The sequence below is a fragment of the Schistocerca serialis genome, unplaced genomic scaffold (assembly GCF_023864345.2).
Source record: "Schistocerca serialis cubense isolate TAMUIC-IGC-003099 unplaced genomic scaffold, iqSchSeri2.2 HiC_scaffold_1401, whole genome shotgun sequence".
NCBI lineage: Eukaryota > Metazoa > Arthropoda > Insecta > Orthoptera > Acrididae > Schistocerca > Schistocerca serialis.
The window spans coordinates 21507-44107 of NW_026047627.1; the positions used below are offsets into that span (position 1 = coordinate 21507).

Below are 22601 nucleotides of genomic sequence, written 5' to 3' on the forward strand. Positions count from 1 at the left end.
GCACCATTCCTGTCCCTGTCCCCGTCCCGACTTGTCCCGACTTTGCTCGACTGCCGCTCGCTGCCGCTCGGGTCGTGGCCCATATAACAGCGCAAGCACAAGAAACGTCTGCAGGAGATGACGAGACGAGACGAGACGACTAAGGAATATATTTATAATTACATATCGAAGTAGGAATTGTACACCGCTACACAACAACAGGCGCTGACGTATTTCAGAACACATCTGCCGATTCGTACTGTTTTGTCGTTTTCAAAGACTTCCTGGCGAACTTGGTTAGCACATTCTCCCTCAAACTGAGATATTTACTGCAATTTCGCACCTTATGGTCATTACAGTAGATTAAAATGCTTAAGCAAGAATCTTTGTCACAACAGAACGGTGGTATGGAAAGAGGGCGGTATAAAAAAAAAAAGGTAAATGAAAGGGAGCCAACAGCACGTGGTGTTCCCAGGTGGTCACCCATCCAAGTACTAACCACGCCCGATGTTGCTTAACTTCGGTGATCGGACGAGAACCGGTGTACTCAACATGGTATGGCCGTTGGCGCCCATATAATGTAGGCGCATGGCAGAATTCGCATTCGGTTCTTATCCCAACACACACAAAATCATACTTTTCGGTCGAAAGCAGCCGCATTTTTTTTTTATTGACAATTCGTCACGTTAGCGCGAACGCAATCCTGAGTTCCAAAACTTATGAGCCGGAAGGACGCGCTTCGTGTATTTTTTTTTTTTTTGTGAGATTTATAAATTTATTTATTAACATTACATCGTTACAAGCTAACACCTTTACAACATAAAACACGAACAGAATTGTAATTGTAAGCACTTCCTTCCGCAATCCGACGTGCCAGCAGAGCGACTGCCGAATTAGCGGGCGCGCCGCCGTGTGTGTGAGACGCGCAGCTTCTCGTTGCACCTCCTGTCATCCGCTTGGCGCGTGCAGCCTTCGACACTCGCGGAAGACGCATCTTGTCCCTGGTGTCCAGCGCAGGAGGGCTGGCGCGCGGCCGACCGGCGTATGGCCTGTGCGGGGTGTGGCAGAGTGTTGTTGGAGGGCGCCACTGCTGGCGATGTGAGCTTCCCCGCCTCGCCTCAGACGAGGTGTTTGCGTAATTTGCAGTGCATTCGCACCATTCCTGTCCCTGTCCCCGTCCCGACTTGTCCCGACTTTGCTCGACTGCCGCTCGCTGCCGCTCGGGTCGTGGCCCATATAACAGCGCAAGCACAAGAAACGTCTGCAGGAGATGACGAGACGAGACGAGACGACTAAGGAATATATTTATAATTACATATCGAAGTAGGAATTGTACACCGCTACACAACAACAGGCGCTGACGTATTTCAGAACACATCTGCCGATTCGTACTGTTTTGTCGTTTTCAAAGACTTCCTGGCGAACTTGGTTAGCACATTCTCCCTCAAACTGAGATATTTACTGCAATTTCGCACCTTATGGTCATTACAGTAGATTAAAATGCTTAAGCAAGAATCTTTGTCACAACAGAACGGTGGTATGGAAAGAGGGCGGTATAAAAAAAAAAGGTAAATGAAAGGGAGCCAACAGCACGTGGTGTTCCCAGGTGGTCACCCATCCAAGTACTAACCACGCCCGATGTTGCTTAACTTCGGTGATCGGACGAGAACCGGTGTACTCAACATGGTATGGCCGTTGGCGCCCATATAATGTAGGCGCATGGCAGAATTCGCATTCGGTTCTTATCCCAACACACACAAAATCATACTTTTCGGTCGAAAGCAGCCGCATTTTTTTTTTATTGACAATTCGTCACGTTAGCGCGAACGCAATCCTGAGTTCCAAAACTTATGAGCCGGAAGGACGCGCTTCGTGTATTTTTTTTTTTTTTGTGAGATTTATAAATTTATTTATTAACATTACATCGTTACAAGCTAACACCTTTACAACATAAAACACGAACAGAATTGTAATTGTAAGCACTTCCTTCCGCAATCCGACGTGCCAGCAGAGCGACTGCCGAATTAGCGGGCGCGCCGCCGTGTGTGTGAGACGCGCAGCTTCTCGTTGCACCTCCTGTCATCCGCTTGGCGCGTGCAGCCTTCGACACTCGCGGAAGACGCATCTTGTCCCTGGTGTCCAGCGCAGGAGGGCTGGCGCGCGGCCGACCGGCGTAAGGGCTGTGTGGGGTGTGGCAGAGTGTTGTTGGAGGGCGCCACTGCTGGCGATGTGACCTTCCTCGCCTCGCCTCGCCTCAGACGAGGTGTTTGCGTAATTTGCAGTGCATTCGCACCATTCCTGTCCCTGTCCCCGTCCCGACTTGTCCCGACTTTGCTCGACTGCCGCTCGCTGCCGCTCGGGTCGTGGCCCATATAACAGCGCAAGCACAAGAAACGTCTGCAGGAGATGAGGAGACGAGACGAGACGACTAAGGAATATATTTATAATTACATATCGAAGTAGGAATTGTACACCGCTACACAACAACAGGCGCTGACGTATTTCAGAACACATCTGCCGATTCGTACTGTTTTGTCGTTTTCAAAGACTTCCTGGCGAACTTGGTTAGCACATTCTCCCTCAAACTGAGATATTTACTGCAATTTCGCACCTTATGGTCATTACAGTAGATTAAAATGCTTAAGCAAGAATCTTTGTCACAACAGAACGGTGGTATGGAAAGAGGGCGGTATAAAAAAAAAAGGTAAATGAAAGGGAGCCAACAGCACGTGGTGTTCCCAGGTGGTCACCCATCCAAGTACTAACCACGCCCGATGTTGCTTAACTTCGGTGATCGGACGAGAACCGGTGTACTCAACATGGTATGGCCGTTGGCGCCCATATAATGTAGGCGCATGGCAGAATTCGCATTCGGTTCTTATCCCAACACACACAAAATCATACTTTTCGGTCGAAAGCAGCCGCATTTTTTTTTTATTGACAATTCGTCACGTTAGCGCGAACGCAATCCTGAGTTCCAAAACTTATGAGCCGGAAGGACGCGCTTCGTGTATTTTTTTTTTTTTTGTGAGATTTATAAATTTATTTATTAACATTACATCGTTACAAGCTAACACCTTTACAACATAAAACACGAACAGAATTGTAATTGTAAGCACTTCCTTCCGCAATCCGACGTGCCAGCAGAGCGACTGCCGAATTAGCGGGCGCGCCGCCGTGTGTGTGAGACGCGCAGCTTCTCGTTGCACCTCCTGTCATCCGCTTGGCGCGTGCAGCCTTCGACACTCGCGGAAGACGCATCTTGTCCCTGGTGTCCAGCGCAGGAGGGCTGGCGCGCGGCCGACCGGCGTAAGGGCTGTGTGGGGTGTGGCAGAGTGTTGTTGGAGGGCGCCACTGCTGGCGATGTGACCTTCCTCGCCTCGCCTCGCCTCAGACGAGGTGTTTGCGTAATTTGCAGTGCATTCGCACCATTCCTGTCCCTGTCCCCGTCCCGACTTGTCCCGACTTTGCTCGACTGCCGCTCGCTGCCGCTCGGGTCGTGGCCCATATAACAGCGCAAGCACAAGAAACGTCTGCAGGAGATGAGGAGACGAGACGAGACGACTAAGGAATATATTTATAATTACATATCGAAGTAGGAATTGTACACCGCTACACAACAACAGGCGCTGACGTATTTCAGAACACATCTGCCGATTCGTACTGTTTTGTCGTTTTCAAAGACTTCCTGGCGAACTTGGTTAGCACATTCTCCCTCAAACTGAGATATTTACTGCAATTTCGCACCTTATGGTCATTACAGTAGATTAAAATGCTTAAGCAAGAATCTTTGTCACAACAGAACGGTGGTATGGAAAGAGGGCGGTATAAAAAAAAAAGGTAAATGAAAGGGAGCCAACAGCACGTGGTGTTCCCAGGTGGTCACCCATCCAAGTACTAACCACGCCCGATGTTGCTTAACTTCGGTGATCGGACGAGAACCGGTGTACTCAACATGGTATGGCCGTTGGCGCCCATATAATGTAGGCGCATGGCAGAATTCGCATTCGGTTCTTATCCCAACACACACAAAATCATACTTTTCGGTCGAAAGCAGCCGCATTTTTTTTTTATTGACAATTCGTCACGTTAGCGCGAACGCAATCCTGAGTTCCAAAACTTATGAGCCGGAAGGACGCGCTTCGTGTATTTTTTTTTTTTTTTGTGAGATTTATAAATTTATTTATTAACATTACATCGTTACAAGCTAACACCTTTACAACATAAAACACGAACAGAATTGTAATTGTAAGCACTTCCTTCCGCAATCCGACGTGCCAGCAGAGCGACTGCCGAATTAGCGGGCGCGCCGCCGTGTGTGTGAGACGCGCAGCTTCTCGTTGCACCTCCTGTCATCCGCTTGGCGCGTGCAGCCTTCGACACTCGCGGAAGACGCATCTTGTCCCTGGTGTCCAGCGCAGGAGGGCTGGCGCGCGGCCGACCGGCGTATGGCCTGTGCGGGGTGTGGCAGAGTGTTGTTGGAGGGCGCCACTGCTGGCGATGTGAGCTTCCCCGCCTCGCCTCAGACGAGGTGTTTGCGTAATTTGCAGTGCATTCGCACCATTCCTGTCCCTGTCCCCGTCCCGACTTGTCCCGACTTTGCTCGACTGCCGCTCGCTGCCGCTCGGGTCGTGGCCCATATAACAGCGCAAGCACAAGAAACGTCTGCAGGAGATGACGAGACGAGACGAGACGACTAAGGAATATATTTATAATTACATATCGAAGTAGGAATTGTACACCGCTACACAACAACAGGCGCTGACGTATTTCAGAACACATCTGCCGATTCGTACTGTTTTGTCGTTTTCAAAGACTTCCTGGCGAACTTGGTTAGCACATTCTCCCTCAAACTGAGATATTTACTGCAATTTCGCACCTTATGGTCATTACAGTAGATTAAAATGCTTAAGCAAGAATCTTTGTCACAACAGAACGGTGATATGGAAAGAGGGCGGTATAAAAAAAAAAAGGTAAATGAAAGGGAGCCAACAGCACGTGGTGTTCCCAGGTGGTCACCCATCCAAGTACTATCCACGCCCGATGTTGCTTAACTTCGGTGATCGGACGAGAACCGGTGTACTCAACATGGTATGGCCGTTGGCGCCCATATAATGTAGGCGCATGGCAGAATTCGCATTCGGTTCTTATCCCAACACACACAAAATCATACTTTTCGGTCGAAAGCAGCCGCATTTTTTTTTTATTGACAATTCGTCACGTTAGCGCGAACGCAATCCTGAGTTCCAAAACTTATGAGCCGGAAGGACGCGCTTCGTGTATTTTTTTTTTTTTTGTGAGATTTATAAATTTATTTATTAACATTACATCGTTACAAGCTAACACCTTTACAACATAAAACACGAACAGAATTGTAATTGTAAGCACTTCCTTCCGCAATCCGACGTGCCAGCAGAGCGACTGCCGAATTAGCGGGCGCGCCGCCGTGTGTGTGAGACGCGCAGCTTCTCGTTGCACCTCCTGTCATCCGCTTGGCGCGTGCAGCCTTCGACACTCGCGGAAGACGCATCTTGTCCCTGGTGTCCAGCGCAGGAGGGCTGGCGCGCGGCCGACCGGCGTAAGGGCTGTGTGGGGTGTGGCAGAGTGTTGTTGGAGGGCGCCACTGCTGGCGATGTGACCTTCCTCGCCTCGCCTCGCCTCAGACGAGGTGTTTGCGTAATTTGCAGTGCATTCGCACCATTCCTGTCCCTGTCCCCGTCCCGACTTGTCCCGACTTTGCTCGACTGCCGCTCGCTGCCGCTCGGGTCGTGGCCCATATAACAGCGCAAGCACAAGAAACGTCTGCAGGAGATGACGAGACGAGACGAGACGACTAAGGAATATATTTATAATTACATATCGAAGTAGGAATTGTACACCGCTACACAACAACAGGCGCTGACGTATTTCAGAACACATCTGCCGATTCGTACTGTTTTGTCGTTTTCAAAGACTTCCTGGCGAACTTGGTTAGCACATTCTCCCTCAAACTGAGATATTTACTGCAATTTCGCACCTTATGGTCATTACAGTAGATTAAAATGCTTAAGCAAGAATCTTTGTCACAACAGAACGGTGGTATGGAAAGAGGGCGGTATAAAAAAAAAAGGTAAATGAAAGGGAGCCAACAGCACGTGGTGTTCCCAGGTGGTCACCCATCCAAGTACTAACCACGCCCGATGTTGCTTAACTTCGGTGATCGGACGAGAACCGGTGTACTCAACATGGTATGGCCGTTGGCGCCCATATAATGTAGGCGCATGGCAGAATTCGCATTCGGTTCTTATCCCAACACACACAAAATCATACTTTTCGGTCGAAAGCAGCCGCATTTTTTTTTTATTGACAATTCGTCACGTTAGCGCGAACGCAATCCTGAGTTCCAAAACTTATGAGCCGGAAGGACGCGCTTCGTGTATTTTTTTTTTTTTTTGTGAGATTTATAAATTTATTTATTAACATTACATCGTTACAAGCTAACACCTTTACAACATAAAACACGAACAGAATTGTAATTGTAAGCACTTCCTTCCGCAATCCGACGTGCCAGCAGAGCGACTGCCGAATTAGCGGGCGCGCCGCCGTGTGTGTGAGACGCGCAGCTTCTCGTTGCACCTCCTGTCATCCGCTTGGCGCGTGCAGCCTTCGACACTCGCGGAAGACGCATCTTGTCCCTGGTGTCCAGCGCAGGAGGGCTGGCGCGCGGCCGACCGGCGTATGGCCTGTGCGGGGTGTGGCAGAGTGTTGTTGGAGGGCGCCACTGCTGGCGATGTGAGCTTCCCCGCCTCGCCTCAGACGAGGTGTTTGCGTAATTTGCAGTGCATTCGCACCATTCCTGTCCCTGTCCCCGTCCCGACTTGTCCCGACTTTGCTCGACTGCCGCTCGCTGCCGCTCGGGTCGTGGCCCATATAACAGCGCAAGCACAAGAAACGTCTGCAGGAGATGACGAGACGAGACGAGACGACTAAGGAATATATTTATAATTACATATCGAAGTAGGAATTGTACACCGCTACACAACAACAGGCGCTGACGTATTTCAGAACACATCTGCCGATTCGTACTGTTTTGTCGTTTTCAAAGACTTCCTGGCGAACTTGGTTAGCACATTCTCCCTCAAACTGAGATATTTACTGCAATTTCGCACCTTATGGTCATTACAGTAGATTAAAATGCTTAAGCAAGAATCTTTGTCACAACAGAACGGTGGTATGGAAAGAGGGCGGTATAAAAAAAAAAAGGTAAATGAAAGGGAGCCAACAGCACGTGGTGTTCCCAGGTGGTCACCCATCCAAGTACTAACCACGCCCGATGTTGCTTAACTTCGGTGATCGGACGAGAACCGGTGTACTCAACATGGTATGGCCGTTGGCGCCCATATAATGTAGGCGCATGGCAGAATTCGCATTCGGTTCTTATCCCAACACACACAAAATCATACTTTTCGGTCGAAAGCAGCCGCATTTTTTTTTTATTGACAATTCGTCACGTTAGCGCGAACGCAATCCTGAGTTCCAAAACTTATGAGCCGGAAGGACGCGCTTCGTGTATTTTTTTTTTTTTTGTGAGATTTATAAATTTATTTATTAACATTACATCGTTACAAGCTAACACCTTTACAACATAAAACACGAACAGAATTGTAATTGTAAGCACTTCCTTCCGCAATCCGACGTGCCAGCAGAGCGACTGCCGAATTAGCGGGCGCGCCGCCGTGTGTGTGAGACGCGCAGCTTCTCGTTGCACCTCCTGTCATCCGCTTGGCGCGTGCAGCCTTCGACACTCGCGGAAGACGCATCTTGTCCCTGGTGTCCAGCGCAGGAGGGCTGGCGCGCGGCCGACCGGCGTATGGCCTGTGCGGGGTGTGGCAGAGTGTTGTTGGAGGGCGCCACTGCTGGCGATGTGAGCTTCCCCGCCTCGCCTCAGACGAGGTGTTTGCGTAATTTGCAGTGCATTCGCACCATTCCTGTCCCTGTCCCCGTCCCGACTTGTCCCGACTTTGCTCGACTGCCGCTCGCTGCCGCTCGGGTCGTGGCCCATATAACAGCGCAAGCACAAGAAACGTCTGCAGGAGATGACGAGACGAGACGAGACGACTAAGGAATATATTTATAATTACATATCGAAGTAGGAATTGTACACCGCTACACAACAACAGGCGCTGACGTATTTCAGAACACATCTGCCGATTCGTACTGTTTTGTCGTTTTCAAAGACTTCCTGGCGAACTTGGTTAGCACATTCTCCCTCAAACTGAGATATTTACTGCAATTTCGCACCTTATGGTCATTACAGTAGATTAAAATGCTTAAGCAAGAATCTTTGTCACAACAGAACGGTGGTATGGAAAGAGGGCGGTATAAAAAAAAAAAGGTAAATGAAAGGGAGCCAACAGCACGTGGTGTTCCCAGGTGGTCACCCATCCAAGTACTAACCACGCCCGATGTTGCTTAACTTCGGTGATCGGACGAGAACCGGTGTACTCAACATGGTATGGCCGTTGGCGCCCATATAATGTAGGCGCATGGCAGAATTCGCATTCGGTTCTTATCCCAACACACACAAAATCATACTTTTCGGTCGAAAGCAGCCGCATTTTTTTTTTATTGACAATTCGTCACGTTAGCGCGAACGCAATCCTGAGTTCCAAAACTTATGAGCCGGAAGGACGCGCTTCGTGTATTTTTTTTTTTTTTGTGAGATTTATAAATTTATTTATTAACATTACATCGTTACAAGCTAACACCTTTACAACATAAAACACGAACAGAATTGTAATTGTAAGCACTTCCTTCCGCAATCCGACGTGCCAGCAGAGCGACTGCCGAATTAGCGGGCGCGCCGCCGTGTGTGTGAGACGCGCAGCTTCTCGTTGCACCTCCTGTCATCCGCTTGGCGCGTGCAGCCTTCGACACTCGCGGAAGACGCATCTTGTCCCTGGTGTCCAGCGCAGGAGGGCTGGCGCGCGGCCGACCGGCGTAAGGGCTGTGTGGGGTGTGGCAGAGTGTTGTTGGAGGGCGCCACTGCTGGCGATGTGACCTTCCTCGCCTCGCCTCGCCTCAGACGAGGTGTTTGCGTAATTTGCAGTGCATTCGCACCATTCCTGTCCCTGTCCCCGTCCCGACTTGTCCCGACTTTGCTCGACTGCCGCTCGCTGCCGCTCGGGTCGTGGCCCATATAACAGCGCAAGCACAAGAAACGTCTGCAGGAGATGAGGAGACGAGACGAGACGACTAAGGAATATATTTATAATTACATATCGAAGTAGGAATTGTACACCGCTACACAACAACAGGCGCTGACGTATTTCAGAACACATCTGCCGATTCGTACTGTTTTGTCGTTTTCAAAGACTTCCTGGCGAACTTGGTTAGCACATTCTCCCTCAAACTGAGATATTTACTGCAATTTCGCACCTTATGGTCATTACAGTAGATTAAAATGCTTAAGCAAGAATCTTTGTCACAACAGAACGGTGGTATGGAAAGAGGGCGGTATAAAAAAAAAAGGTAAATGAAAGGGAGCCAACAGCACGTGGTGTTCCCAGGTGGTCACCCATCCAAGTACTAACCACGCCCGATGTTGCTTAACTTCGGTGATCGGACGAGAACCGGTGTACTCAACATGGTATGGCCGTTGGCGCCCATATAATGTAGGCGCATGGCAGAATTCGCATTCGGTTCTTATCCCAACACACACAAAATCATACTTTTCGGTCGAAAGCAGCCGCATTTTTTTTTTATTGACAATTCGTCACGTTAGCGCGAACGCAATCCTGAGTTCCAAAACTTATGAGCCGGAAGGACGCGCTTCGTGTATTTTTTTTTTTTTTTGTGAGATTTATAAATTTATTTATTAACATTACATCGTTACAAGCTAACACCTTTACAACATAAAACACGAACAGAATTGTAATTGTAAGCACTTCCTTCCGCAATCCGACGTGCCAGCAGAGCGACTGCCGAATTAGCGGGCGCGCCGCCGTGTGTGTGAGACGCGCAGCTTCTCGTTGCACCTCCTGTCATCCGCTTGGCGCGTGCAGCCTTCGACACTCGCGGAAGACGCATCTTGTCCCTGGTGTCCAGCGCAGGAGGGCTGGCGCGCGGCCGACCGGCGTATGGCCTGTGCGGGGTGTGGCAGAGTGTTGTTGGAGGGCGCCACTGCTGGCGATGTGAGCTTCCCCGCCTCGCCTCAGACGAGGTGTTTGCGTAATTTGCAGTGCATTCGCACCATTCCTGTCCCTGTCCCCGTCCCGACTTGTCCCGACTTTGCTCGACTGCCGCTCGCTGCCGCTCGGGTCGTGGCCCATATAACAGCGCAAGCACAAGAAACGTCTGCAGGAGATGACGAGACGAGACGAGACGACTAAGGAATATATTTATAATTACATATCGAAGTAGGAATTGTACACCGCTACACAACAACAGGCGCTGACGTATTTCAGAACACATCTGCCGATTCGTACTGTTTTGTCGTTTTCAAAGACTTCCTGGCGAACTTGGTTAGCACATTCTCCCTCAAACTGAGATATTTACTGCAATTTCGCACCTTATGGTCATTACAGTAGATTAAAATGCTTAAGCAAGAATCTTTGTCACAACAGAACGGTGGTATGGAAAGAGGGCGGTATAAAAAAAAAAAGGTAAATGAAAGGGAGCCAACAGCACGTGGTGTTCCCAGGTGGTCACCCATCCAAGTACTAACCACGCCCGATGTTGCTTAACTTCGGTGATCGGACGAGAACCGGTGTACTCAACATGGTATGGCCGTTGGCGCCCATATAATGTAGGCGCATGGCAGAATTCGCATTCGGTTCTTATCCCAACACACACAAAATCATACTTTTCGGTCGAAAGCAGCCGCATTTTTTTTTTATTGACAATTCGTCACGTTAGCGCGAACGCAATCCTGAGTTCCAAAACTTATGAGCCGGAAGGACGCGCTTCGTGTATTTTTTTTTTTTTTGTGAGATTTATAAATTTATTTATTAACATTACATCGTTACAAGCTAACACCTTTACAACATAAAACACGAACAGAATTGTAATTGTAAGCACTTCCTTCCGCAATCCGACGTGCCAGCAGAGCGACTGCCGAATTAGCGGGCGCGCCGCCGTGTGTGTGAGACGCGCAGCTTCTCGTTGCACCTCCTGTCATCCGCTTGGCGCGTGCAGCCTTCGACACTCGCGGAAGACGCATCTTGTCCCTGGTGTCCAGCGCAGGAGGGCTGGCGCGCGGCCGACCGGCGTATGGCCTGTGCGGGGTGTGGCAGAGTGTTGTTGGAGGGCGCCACTGCTGGCGATGTGAGCTTCCCCGCCTCGCCTCAGACGAGGTGTTTGCGTAATTTGCAGTGCATTCGCACCATTCCTGTCCCTGTCCCCGTCCCGACTTGTCCCGACTTTGCTCGACTGCCGCTCGCTGCCGCTCGGGTCGTGGCCCATATAACAGCGCAAGCACAAGAAACGTCTGCAGGAGATGACGAGACGAGACGAGACGACTAAGGAATATATTTATAATTACATATCGAAGTAGGAATTGTACACCGCTACACAACAACAGGCGCTGACGTATTTCAGAACACATCTGCCGATTCGTACTGTTTTGTCGTTTTCAAAGACTTCCTGGCGAACTTGGTTAGCACATTCTCCCTCAAACTGAGATATTTACTGCAATTTCGCACCTTATGGTCATTACAGTAGATTAAAATGCTTAAGCAAGAATCTTTGTCACAACAGAACGGTGGTATGGAAAGAGGGCGGTATAAAAAAAAAAGGTAAATGAAAGGGAGCCAACAGCACGTGGTGTTCCCAGGTGGTCACCCATCCAAGTACTAACCACGCCCGATGTTGCTTAACTTCGGTGATCGGACGAGAACCGGTGTACTCAACATGGTATGGCCGTTGGCGCCCATATAATGTAGGCGCATGGCAGAATTCGCATTCGGTTCTTATCCCAACACACACAAAATCATACTTTTCGGTCGAAAGCAGCCGCATTTTTTTTTTATTGACAATTCGTCACGTTAGCGCGAACGCAATCCTGAGTTCCAAAACTTATGAGCCGGAAGGACGCGCTTCGTGTATTTTTTTTTTTTTGTGAGATTTATAAATTTATTTATTAACATTACATCGTTACAAGCTAACACCTTTACAACATAAAACACGAACAGAATTGTAATTGTAAGCACTTCCTTCCGCAATCCGACGTGCCAGCAGAGCGACTGCCGAATTAGCGGGCGCGCCGCCGTGTGTGTGAGACGCGCAGCTTCTCGTTGCACCTCCTGTCATCCGCTTGGCGCGTGCAGCCTTCGACACTCGCGGAAGACGCATCTTGTCCCTGGTGTCCAGCGCAGGAGGGCTGGCGCGCGGCCGACCGGCGTAAGGGCTGTGTGGGGTGTGGCAGAGTGTTGTTGGAGGGCGCCACTGCTGGCGATGTGACCTTCCTCGCCTCGCCTCGCCTCAGACGAGGTGTTTGCGTAATTTGCAGTGCATTCGCACCATTCCTGTCCCTGTCCCCGTCCCGACTTGTCCCGACTTTGCTCGACTGCCGCTCGCTGCCGCTCGGGTCGTGGCCCATATAACAGCGCAAGCACAAGAAACGTCTGCAGGAGATGAGGAGACGAGACGAGACGACTAAAGAATAAATTTATAATTACTTATCGAAGTAGGAATTGTACACCGCTACACAACAACAGGCGCTGACGTATTTCAGAACACATCTGCCGATTCGTACTGTTTTGTCGTTTTCAAAGACTTCCTGGCGAACTTGGTTAGCACATTCTCCCTCAAACTGAGATATTTGCTGCAATTTCGCACCTTATGGTCATTACAGTAGATTAAAATGCTTAAGCAAGAATCTTTGTCACAACAGAACGGTGGTATGGAAAGAGGGCGGTATAAAAAAAAAAGTAAATGAAAGGGAGCCAACAGCACGTGGTGTTCCCAGGTGGTCACCCATCCAAGTACTAACCACGCCCGATGTTGCTTAACTTCGGTGATCGGACGAGAACCGGTGTACTCAACATGGTATGGCCGTTGGCGCCCAGATAATGTAGGCGCACGGCAGAATTCGCATTCGGTTCTTATCCCAACACACACAAAATCACACTTTTCGGTCGAAAGCAGCCGCATTCTTTTTTATTGACAATTCGTCACGTTTGCGCGAACGCAATCCTGAGTTCCAAAACTTATGAGCCGGAAGGACGCGCTTCGTGTATTTTTTTTTTTTTGTGAGATTTATAAATTTATTTATTAACATTACATCGTTACAAGCTAACAACTTTACAACATAAAACACGAACAGAATTGTAATTGTAAGCACTTCCTTCCGCAATCCGACGTGCCAGCAGAGCGACTGCCGAATTAGCGGGCGCGCCGCCGTGTGTGTGAGACGCGCAGCTTCTCGTTGCACCTCCTGTCATCCGCTTGGCGCGTGCAGCCTTCGACACTCGCGGAAGACGCATCTTGTCCCTGGTGTCCAGCGCAGGAGGGCTGGCGCGCGGCCGACCGGCGTAAGGGCTGTGTGGGGTGTGGCAGAGTGTTGTTGGAGGGCGCCACTGCTGGCGATGTGACCTTCCTCGCCTCGCCTCGCCTCAGACGAGGTGTTTGCGTAATTTGCAGTGCATTCGCACCATTCCTGTCCCTGTCCCCGTCCCGACTTGTCCCGACTTTGCTCGACTGCCGCTCGCTGCCGCTCGGGTCGTGGCCCATATAACAGCGCAAGCACAAGAAACGTCTGCAGGAGATGAGGAGACGAGACGAGACGACTAAAGAATAAATTTATAATTACATATCGAAGTAGGAATTGTACACCGCTACACAACAACAGGCGCTGACGTATTTCAGAACACATCTGCCGATTCGTACTGTTTTGTCGTTTTCAAAGACTTCCTGGCGAACTTGGTTAGCACATTCTCCCTCAAACTGAGATATTTGCTGCAATTTCGCACCTTATGGTCATTACAGTAGATTAAAATGCTTAAGCAAGAATCTTTGTCACAACAGAACGGTGGTATGGAAAGAGGGCGGTATAAAAAAAAAAGTAAATGAAAGGGAGCCAACAGCACGTTTTTTTTTTTTTTTTTTTTTTTTTTTTTTTTAAGAGGGCGGTATAAAAAAAAAAGGTAAATGAAAGGGAGCCAACAGCACGTTTTTTTTTTTTTTTTTTTTTTATTGGAAAGAGGGCGGTATAAAAAAAAAAAAGGTAAATGAAAGGGAGCCAACAGCATGTTTTTTTTTTTTTTTTTTTTTTTTTTTAAAGGGCGGTATAAAAAAAAAAAAGGTAAATGAAAGGGAGCCAACAGCACGTTTTTTTTTTTTTTTTTTTTTTTTTTTTATTTTTCGCTCTCCACAAAACGCCTTCCATTGGCGAGCTTCATGAGCTATAATGGTACTGTCGACTCCATGTCCCACGACGAACAGACGAAAAAGAAAACGTATCCCCCGTTAGCATCCTTGAGAATGTCGACGTCCGTCGGGAAAAAGCGACAAGTGCAAAGAAAAAACCATAATCCAAAAAATCTTCTAAATGGAGACAAGTAATCCACCAGAAAAAACAAGAGTCCAGTATAGAAAAATATAAAACACAAAACTAGAAAAAGAAGCCACTTCCTCAGGTGTACTATTACTGGGAAAGTTCCACACCAGTAAAGCAGAGGAGTAAAGTCCAACAAGTGGAGAAGTGAAACTAAAAGAAGGAAATTAAAGGCACTGCGCGGTAATACAGGAAAGACTAAAAGATAGTACTGCCGCCACTTGGGAGACCTACATGAGAAAGTTCTGCAAAAAGAAATTGCCGATGTCCACAGCATAAAAATAATCAGAATCAAGGAGAAGGGAAACCATACCGGAAATGAAAAGGAACACAAAGAATAAAAAGTAGAGTACCTCTGATTACACAAATTTCAATAATTGTACGTTCCTGGAAAACACAACACGAGCGGTCAAAGTAGAAGAGTATACCAAATCATCAAACCATGTTAAGTAGCCATCGACATCCGAGTAAAAGCATGAGCAAGGGCAACCTGCAAAAAATTCGCGAAATTAGCACGATAGCCAGGCATGGCTGCAGTTTGTTCATGCTGAGTCCATAAGTATGTAAGAAAGTCAAATTCGGTTGTCAATTTCAGGGAAAACATTGCAAAAACGGTATGACCCAGGAGCCACACCGTGGCATTCTTCTTAGTATTCGGGTAGGCGGCGCACTGAGGAATTAAGACGTCTGTCGGCAAAACAGAGCGCGTATCCACCCGATTGATAAGGCGAACCATATCTCGGGCGGTATGCCAAACACTGCAAAAATGGCCACACACGAAACGGTGTTCAAGCGTATCCTCCACAGCACACAGGTCACAAGCTCCAGACGAGAGGAGATTAATGGAGTGGAGCTTCGCATTCGTAGGGAAGGTACGATGCACAACCTTGTACCACACTGCGTGTACAGAGGGAGGAAGAACATTGCTGGCAAGATTTTTCCATACCGTGACCCAGTTATACCACGGTAGCCGATACTCCCACTTACAACGCACAGTAGACCCACGGAAAGCAGAAGCGACGTCGCTGACTCGAAGGCTGGGAACGTCACAGAGCTCCAAGTAGCTGTTTTCCATATAGTAGCGACGCACATAATTAAGAAAAAAGGGAATGTGCGAGACATTCACCGGCGCCGCCGCAGATGGAGGACGATACAGATTGAAGACCGCCGCAGTGGTACCGTTCGGGGCCTTTTCCATAACAACAGTGGTCCGTTTCCAAAACAGAGCAGAGCACTTCGTGCGTAGATCTACTAGACCCAAACCACCATCTGTCGGGCTGAGAGAACAAGTGGCATACGAGACTTTAAAAATGTCACCTCGCCATAAAAACCAATACACCGCCTGCTTGAGGGCACGTTCCAATTGCCGAGGCAATGGAAGGACCTGTGCGAGATACCACGCCCTGGCCAGAATGGTAGTATTGATCAAGGCCACCTTATCACGAAGCGCCAACGTGCGAGCCGCATAGATCTTGGCAACGGCACGCACCTTGTGCAGCGTGGACCGCCAGTTAAGCGCCTCCATCCGTTGTGGGTGAGAAGAAAAAAGCACGCCCAGGACTTTTTGCTGTTCGCGGACGCAGAACCAGTTCCGCTGTAAGGACCTTGCGCGGGGTGTAAGAGGCAAACAAACAGTCTTAGCAGGGTTGACAATGGCACCCGTGGCTTTTTCAAAGCGTTGCAGTGCGTCATATAAAGTGTCAACGTCATCGGAATGGCCAAGGAAAACACCAAGGTCGTCGGCGTATGCCTTACAAACGAGGCGGTCCGCCCCGACCTGAATGCCGCGGCATTCGCGGCCGATAATCCGCAGCAACGGATCTAAGGCTACAGAAAAAAGGGCCATCGAAAGGGGACACCCCTGCCGCACCGAGCGCTCAACACGGAAAGCCGGCGTCAAGCGGCCGTTGACATTAACTCGTGACGTCGCATTCTGTAAAAGATGCTTTACCACAGTCGTAAACTTAAGGCCGAATCCCATCCGCACAAGAACCTGGCGGAGGTATACATGGCTAATGCGGTCGAAAGCATTTTTGAAGTCAATCAATAAGATGGCAGCAGTCGGCAGGCGCGCACTTTTAACAAAGCCGATACAGTCGCGATATGCGAGAACGGCGTCAAAAATGTTTCGACCCGGCACCGCACATGATTGACTGTCACTGAGAACCGACGGTAAAACAACTTTAAGACGTTGAACCACACAGCGCGTCACAATCTTAAAATCGGCGTTAAGTAAGGTGATCGGCCGAACAGCGTCAATACAGGGCGTCGCAGTCGATTTAGGTACTAAGGTCACTACCCCCTCCTCAAACGCAGCAGGGATAACAGCACCATCCCGTATGTCATTTAAAAGAGCCACAAAAACATCACGAAAAAGATCATAAAACTTCAAATAAAATTCAGAAGGAATGCCGTCGGGACCAGGCGATTTACACTTAGGGCTTCGTCGGATAGCGTCGTACAGGTCGTCAGGTACATAAACAGCATTTAAATGCGTCCTATCCGCACGAGTTAAAACATGAGGTATAACTTGTAAAAAATCCCGCAACGCGTCACAGTCAACATCCAGCGCACGGAAAAGGGAACTAAAATGATTAAGAACATCCCGCTCAATGTCGGACTGGACAGTAGTCCGCCCACCGTCGCACTTTTTCCAGGTACCGATGTGCAGACGGGCACGCCTCCGTCGTTCCCTGGTCAGATGGTAAAGCGACAAAGGTTCGCCAGCCACAACCCCCGCAGGCTGGCTGCGCACGACGACACCATTACTGACAGCACGCAAATCAGCGAGAAGCTTAAGCTGAAATTGCTTAAAAGCGGGCAGCAAGGCAGGCTGTGACGTCACGCGCAGCGCGAGGTCTTGTAAACACGCCTGATGGAAGCGGGCCGTAGCGCGACGCCAGCGAGCCGCCTCGCGGCTAAAATCAATTAAAAACTGCCTTATCACTGGCTTGGCCTCCCCGACCCACCACTCCAGCACACTACAGTCACCTCGCCGAGTCCCGAGTAATTTATGCCACAGATTGGTAAAACACCGGACAAAATGGTCGTCGGTCAATAAAGCACAATTAAATTTCCACAGATTCTGTCGTCTGGGAACACAAAAACGAGGCAATAAAAGCTGACAAAGGTAACCGGAATGATCAGAAAACAGCACGGGAAACATTTCCGTGCGGCAAATACGGGCAGAAAGCGAGGCAGAAATGTAAATTCTGTCCAGGCGGCTGTGCCCCGTGGGGTAAAAAGGAGTATAGTGGGTAACGTCAGGGTTTAAAACACGCCACGTATCAACGAGCTGAAAACTGCGAATCAAGTCGCCGAGCTCGCGACAAATGTTAGCACGAGGCATCTGATCGACAACATCTAAAACGCAATTAAAATCGCCGCCGACAACTAAAGCATCCACATTCCGGTGTAGCAGTGCACACAATTCCTGCCCATAAAAAACAGCCCTCGCCGGCTTATCGTTCCCAGACGGGGCATAAACGTTAACAAAGACAACGCCCAGTATAGTGCAACTAACAGCACGACCATTTGGTAAAAGAGCAACGTCGGAAATAGCAAGATCAGAACGGACTAAAATGGCAGTTCCTGCATTGGAATCCGGTAAAACATTGTCAACAACAATAAAGTCACTAAAATCGTGCAAAAAGACAAGTGCATAGCGCGTCACCTCTTGTAAAAAGACAACATGGCAGTGGTGATCACGTAAAAAGGCCTTAAAAGCCAGTAACTTGCACGGGTGGCTCAACTTGTTAAGATATAATAGTTACAACATTCCACTGGCTAAAATCGTAAGTCATAGACTCACACAGTTAAAAGACACACAAAAGTAAAAACACACAGAAAACACGGAATGTGCAGGTGCACGACAGAGGAGGGGGCACACAGAACACACACTATGTCTCCTCACCCTCCACAACATCCTCCGCCCACTCCGAAGGCTCGAAGGGGGAGAGGGGTGGCAGGGTGGCAGTAGCTGGCACGGCAGAAGCGACCGACACAGGATCCCTGACGGGCATCTGCACGTCGGAGGGAGGCACCGACACGCGGTCGTGGATAGAAGGACCAGCGCGACGTCGGTGGACATCCTCAGCCTTCCGTTTCGTCGACATAGGTGCCGCAGTCACAGCCGAGACTGAGTCGGGCGCTAAAACATGTAAGTTGGCTGTTTAGGTTTTTTTATTGGTAACGCCACCTCTGTATGAAAATCACTGGCTGTGCTGTGTGCAGTCTGTAGCTTGCTTTGCAAATTTCCATTTTTTTTTCATTGCTGTTTGCGTTAATTGTTTTGTGCTGCTGCATTGCCTCGTTCCTTAGTTTAGCATCTGAGCTCAGTAGATTTAAGTTAGCTTAAGAGGGGGTAGACTATATAAGAAACTGACTATGGACAATAGGGAAAAAAATGCATTGAGAAGTTATATGAAAAAGATTTGGGCCAAAATGAGTATTGTACACTAAGAAATAATTATTTTGAAAGAAATATGAATAGAATACAGAAAGCAGGTATAGATAGCACTTTTTGGGAATAATGACGAATGAAGGGAGATCTCCGAGAAGTAAAGAAAGTTTTGTTTGCAAAATACTGCAGTTAAAGAAACCCTGTCCTTTCCTTGTGTTATCCCACTATGTGTTTGTGTTCCCTTGTGTATTTGTGTTTTTCCTGTGTTTAAGTGTTTAGCTAATAAGATTTATGTTGTAGAATTTTTCTAATACTATGTCATTTACTTTGTAAAGATGTTTAGACATTGCTTGTTCTGTTTTGTATTAATGCTCATGAGTGAAATTGATGTTTCGAAAGTTATTCTGATCTTTTATGTATGTACTCATGTCATAATTCCTGTAACACTGACGTATATGGTATTTCGATTCTTTTGTAAAGCCTGTACTACAAATGTTCTCTGTATTGTTATGTTCCTTAATGATGTATTTTGTACCTTTGTAATTGTATTCTTATGTTATCAAATTGTAATTGACATCAGGTCATCAAATTAAGTAACTTGTAAGTTCCATTTCACTGCATACGTTTCTGTTGGTCACAGAATATGGACAATATGTGAGAAGTAGGGACTGTTAGTGTTTACACGTGTGTTAATAATTCAGCAAGGGACTGGATAACAGCATTGCTGGTTCTAAGGACAGTTCCAAAAACTTTGTGAGTGCACAAGTGGTGGTTATGGACTTGCTATATTATCCGCAAGACTCTTTGATGGTGATTGTGCACCTGCACAGTCGCAACAGATCGCAACAGATGGCTGCTGGCCATCTCTACAAGGACTACAGTGGGTCTGCATCTTTGATGACCCTCCAATACCATTATCTCTACAAGGACTACAGTGGGTCTGCATCTTTGATGGCCCACAAATACCATTATTTCTACAAGGACTGCAGGGGGTCTGCACCTCTGGTGACCCACCAATACCATACTCTCTACCAGGACTACAGTGGGTCTACTCTGTGATGACCTACCTACCAATATTCTTCAAAACGTCAAATGACTCTGCTGTGGGTTTGCTCTGTTGTGGCCCATTACCTGTCTGCATGTCAAGAGTCAGCACTGTCTTTCCATTGGAAGGACAACACTACTTCTTCAATACTGCATGGAAATCCACTACTTCTGTGTGCAATTTCTTTTACTAATGAGACTTTGTGAAAAAAAACTGTAATTACTATTATGATGAATGATCAGGACTGTCTTTATGGACTGTGACAAAATTTTAGCTTTTGACCAACATTGTATCAATAAGTGTGTGCATTTGATATCTTTGTTATTGTAATTATGAAAAATTTTATCAAATCATTATTGGCCACTGCCCAAAACAATTTGTAAAATTTTTTGTGGGGAGCATGGGGGCTATGTAAGTAGGCTGTTTAGGTTTTTTTATTGGTAACGCCACCTCTGTATGAAAATCACTGGCTGTGCTGTGTGCAGTCTGTGGCTGCTTTGCATTGTTGTAATACTCGCCATTGTAGTGTTAGGCAGCTGGCTGTGAACAGCGCGTAGCGTTGCGCAGTTGGAGGTGAGCCGCCAGCAGTGGTGGATGTGGGGAGAGAGATGGCGGAGTTTTGAAATTTGTCATGAACTGCTATATATATATATATATATATATATATATATATATATATATATATATATATATATATATATATATATAATATCAAGGTAAATACATTGTTCTCTATTAATATCTTTCATTTGCTAACTATCCCTATCAGTAGTTAGTGCCTTCCATAGTTTGAATCTTTTATTTAGCTGGCAGTAGTGGCGCTTGCTGTATTGCAGTAGTGGGAGTAACCAAGATTTTTGTGAGGTAAGCGATTTGTGAAACGCATAGGTTAATGTTAGTCAGGGCTATTCTTTTGTAGGGATTTCTGAAAGTCAGATTGCGTTGCGCTAAAAATATTGTGTGTCAGGTTAAGGACAGTCGTGTATAATTTTTCTAAGGGGACGTTTCAAACAGGCACGTCTACAGAGGCGGGTTGACTTAACACAGTCCGCAGATGGCGAACAGCAACGTCACGATGCTGCGCCGCAACACTCACATCAGCTGATTGCGCGTGGCGAGAGGAGGCCCGCTGCGGCTGTTGTTGCTGCTGTTTGCGCGGCGGTTGACGCCCGGAGCCGGAAGCCTGAGGCGGCCGGAGCTCCACGTCGAGGTCGCGCCGCGCGGCACGGCGTTGCGACGCCCAAGAAGAAGCGGGGGAGCGCCCTACCGGGGACGGACTACGGTCACCCCGCGTGAAACCCCTGTCGTAAGAAATGGCTCTGAGCACTATGGGACTCAACTGCTGAGTTCATAAGTCCCCTAGAACTTAGAACTACTTAAACCTAACTAACCTAAGGACAGCACACAACACCCAGCCATCACGAGGCAGAGAAAATCCCTGACCACGCCGGGAATCGAACCCGGGCGTGGGAAGCGACCCTGTCGTAAGAAGGGGAGCTACTGGCACTGCGGAAGCGTTGCCGACTGGAACTCCGGGAACGAGCTTCATCCCGTTGCGGTTTGGGTTCCAGAAAATTATCGCGTGATTCCGCAACAGGATTAGGCTCAGAAACATCAGAGGGGACAACGACGGGTGCAGGCACAGAAGGAGAGGGTGCCAACTGCGACACAATAGGTGCAACAGGGTCCGAAATAGGGCGCGGAACAACATCGGTTACCGACGGCGGCACGGAGTCAGAGACAGTCTCCGACACAACAGCACCCACAACCGGTTGAAGAACAGCAGGCACGTTTTCCGAAACCGCGGACAAAGATTCCTGGCCGGTAGTCGCAAGAACAGAGACAGTAGCATCAGCAGACACATGAATCGCTTCCGCGGCGGCAGCAAGATTAACATCTGCCGCACGTGGCGCGGCCGCGTGGGGGGCGGAACCCAAGACCGTAGCGGCGACGGAAGCAAAACTAGCTCCTTGCAAATTGGCCTCAAGTGGTAGCTGAACAGGCCGTTTGCGCTTCGGACAATCCTGCCGGTAATGTCCGACACCGTTACAAAAGGAGCAAGTCTGAGGCTGGCCACTGTACGTGACAAACGCACGGTGGCCGTTCACCAAAATAAAAGACGGAATATGCTGCCTGACCACCATCTTAACACTGCGCACACCGTTCTCGACTTGAAATATGTACGCAGACGACCATTTCTCTTTCACAACAGATAAAACAGTGTCATAAGGCCGCAAGTGACGAGAAATAGTGTCGTTGCGAATTTCAAACGGAAGGTTAAATATGCGTATTTGTCGAAGACCAAAACCAGCATGAGACACAGTGACATTACTAATATTTCCGTTAAGGTGTCGAAATCTGCGAACACCGTCATTAACAGAAACAACAGCATCACACAGATCGGAAGATTTCAGTTTTAAGAAAGAATTTAAAAACGTATCGAACTGAATACCGAGTACATCATTAGTAGACAACAACAAATCCTCAATTAACCAACGATGAATCTCAAAGGCCGAAGGTTTCCCTACAGAACGATCAGACTCGCACTGAACATTGTTCTGTCGCTCTTCACTGTCATCGTGAAGTATAACCATTACTTACAGTTCAGTAGAAAGAAAGCCACGTGGCAAAGTAAACAGACG

The 22601-nt window shown here is 48.2% G+C and overlaps 1 protein-coding gene and 12 non-coding genes across 13 annotated transcripts in view; all 13 read right to left on the reverse strand.

The window, feature by feature from the left end:
- Positions 1-429: 429 nt before the first annotated feature.
- Positions 430-548, reverse strand: LOC126442725 (5S ribosomal RNA). Its single transcript, XR_007581617.1, has one exon. It is a non-coding gene; the product is annotated as a 5S ribosomal RNA (ribosomal RNA).
- Positions 549-1560: 1012 nt separating this feature from the next.
- On the reverse strand, positions 1561-1679 carry LOC126442726 (5S ribosomal RNA). The gene has a single exon (XR_007581618.1). It is a non-coding gene; the product is annotated as a 5S ribosomal RNA (ribosomal RNA).
- Positions 1680-2696: 1017 nt separating this feature from the next.
- LOC126442727 (5S ribosomal RNA) lies at positions 2697-2815 on the reverse strand. Its single transcript, XR_007581619.1, has one exon. It is a non-coding gene; the product is annotated as a 5S ribosomal RNA (ribosomal RNA).
- A 1017-nt stretch (positions 2816-3832) lies between these two features.
- On the reverse strand, positions 3833-3951 carry LOC126442728 (5S ribosomal RNA). Its single transcript, XR_007581620.1, has one exon. It is a non-coding gene; the product is annotated as a 5S ribosomal RNA (ribosomal RNA).
- Positions 3952-4965: 1014 nt separating this feature from the next.
- Positions 4966-5084, reverse strand: LOC126442738 (5S ribosomal RNA). Its single transcript, XR_007581629.1, has one exon. It is a non-coding gene; the product is annotated as a 5S ribosomal RNA (ribosomal RNA).
- A 1017-nt stretch (positions 5085-6101) lies between these two features.
- On the reverse strand, positions 6102-6220 carry LOC126442730 (5S ribosomal RNA). Its single transcript, XR_007581621.1, has one exon. It is a non-coding gene; the product is annotated as a 5S ribosomal RNA (ribosomal RNA).
- Positions 6221-7234: 1014 nt separating this feature from the next.
- Positions 7235-7353, reverse strand: LOC126442731 (5S ribosomal RNA). The gene has a single exon (XR_007581622.1). It is a non-coding gene; the product is annotated as a 5S ribosomal RNA (ribosomal RNA).
- A 1013-nt stretch (positions 7354-8366) lies between these two features.
- LOC126442733 (5S ribosomal RNA) lies at positions 8367-8485 on the reverse strand. Its single transcript, XR_007581624.1, has one exon. It is a non-coding gene; the product is annotated as a 5S ribosomal RNA (ribosomal RNA).
- A 1017-nt stretch (positions 8486-9502) lies between these two features.
- LOC126442734 (5S ribosomal RNA) lies at positions 9503-9621 on the reverse strand. The gene has a single exon (XR_007581625.1). It is a non-coding gene; the product is annotated as a 5S ribosomal RNA (ribosomal RNA).
- Positions 9622-10635: 1014 nt separating this feature from the next.
- Positions 10636-10754, reverse strand: LOC126442735 (5S ribosomal RNA). The gene has a single exon (XR_007581626.1). It is a non-coding gene; the product is annotated as a 5S ribosomal RNA (ribosomal RNA).
- Positions 10755-11766: 1012 nt separating this feature from the next.
- On the reverse strand, positions 11767-11885 carry LOC126442736 (5S ribosomal RNA). The gene has a single exon (XR_007581627.1). It is a non-coding gene; the product is annotated as a 5S ribosomal RNA (ribosomal RNA).
- Positions 11886-12900: 1015 nt separating this feature from the next.
- On the reverse strand, positions 12901-13019 carry LOC126442737 (5S ribosomal RNA). The gene has a single exon (XR_007581628.1). It is a non-coding gene; the product is annotated as a 5S ribosomal RNA (ribosomal RNA).
- A 5392-nt stretch (positions 13020-18411) lies between these two features.
- Positions 18412-22601, reverse strand: part of LOC126442693 (fibrous sheath CABYR-binding protein-like) — a 154068-nt gene continuing 149878 nt past the window's right edge. The window contains exons 2-4 of the mRNA XM_050090742.1: positions 21461-21983; positions 21034-21222; positions 18412-18662 (exon numbers count right to left, since the gene is read on the reverse strand). Of these exons, the coding sequence (XP_049946699.1) occupies positions 18412-18662; positions 21034-21222; positions 21461-21983 (963 nt within the window). The remainder of the gene's footprint in view (positions 18663-21033; positions 21223-21460; positions 21984-22601) is intronic.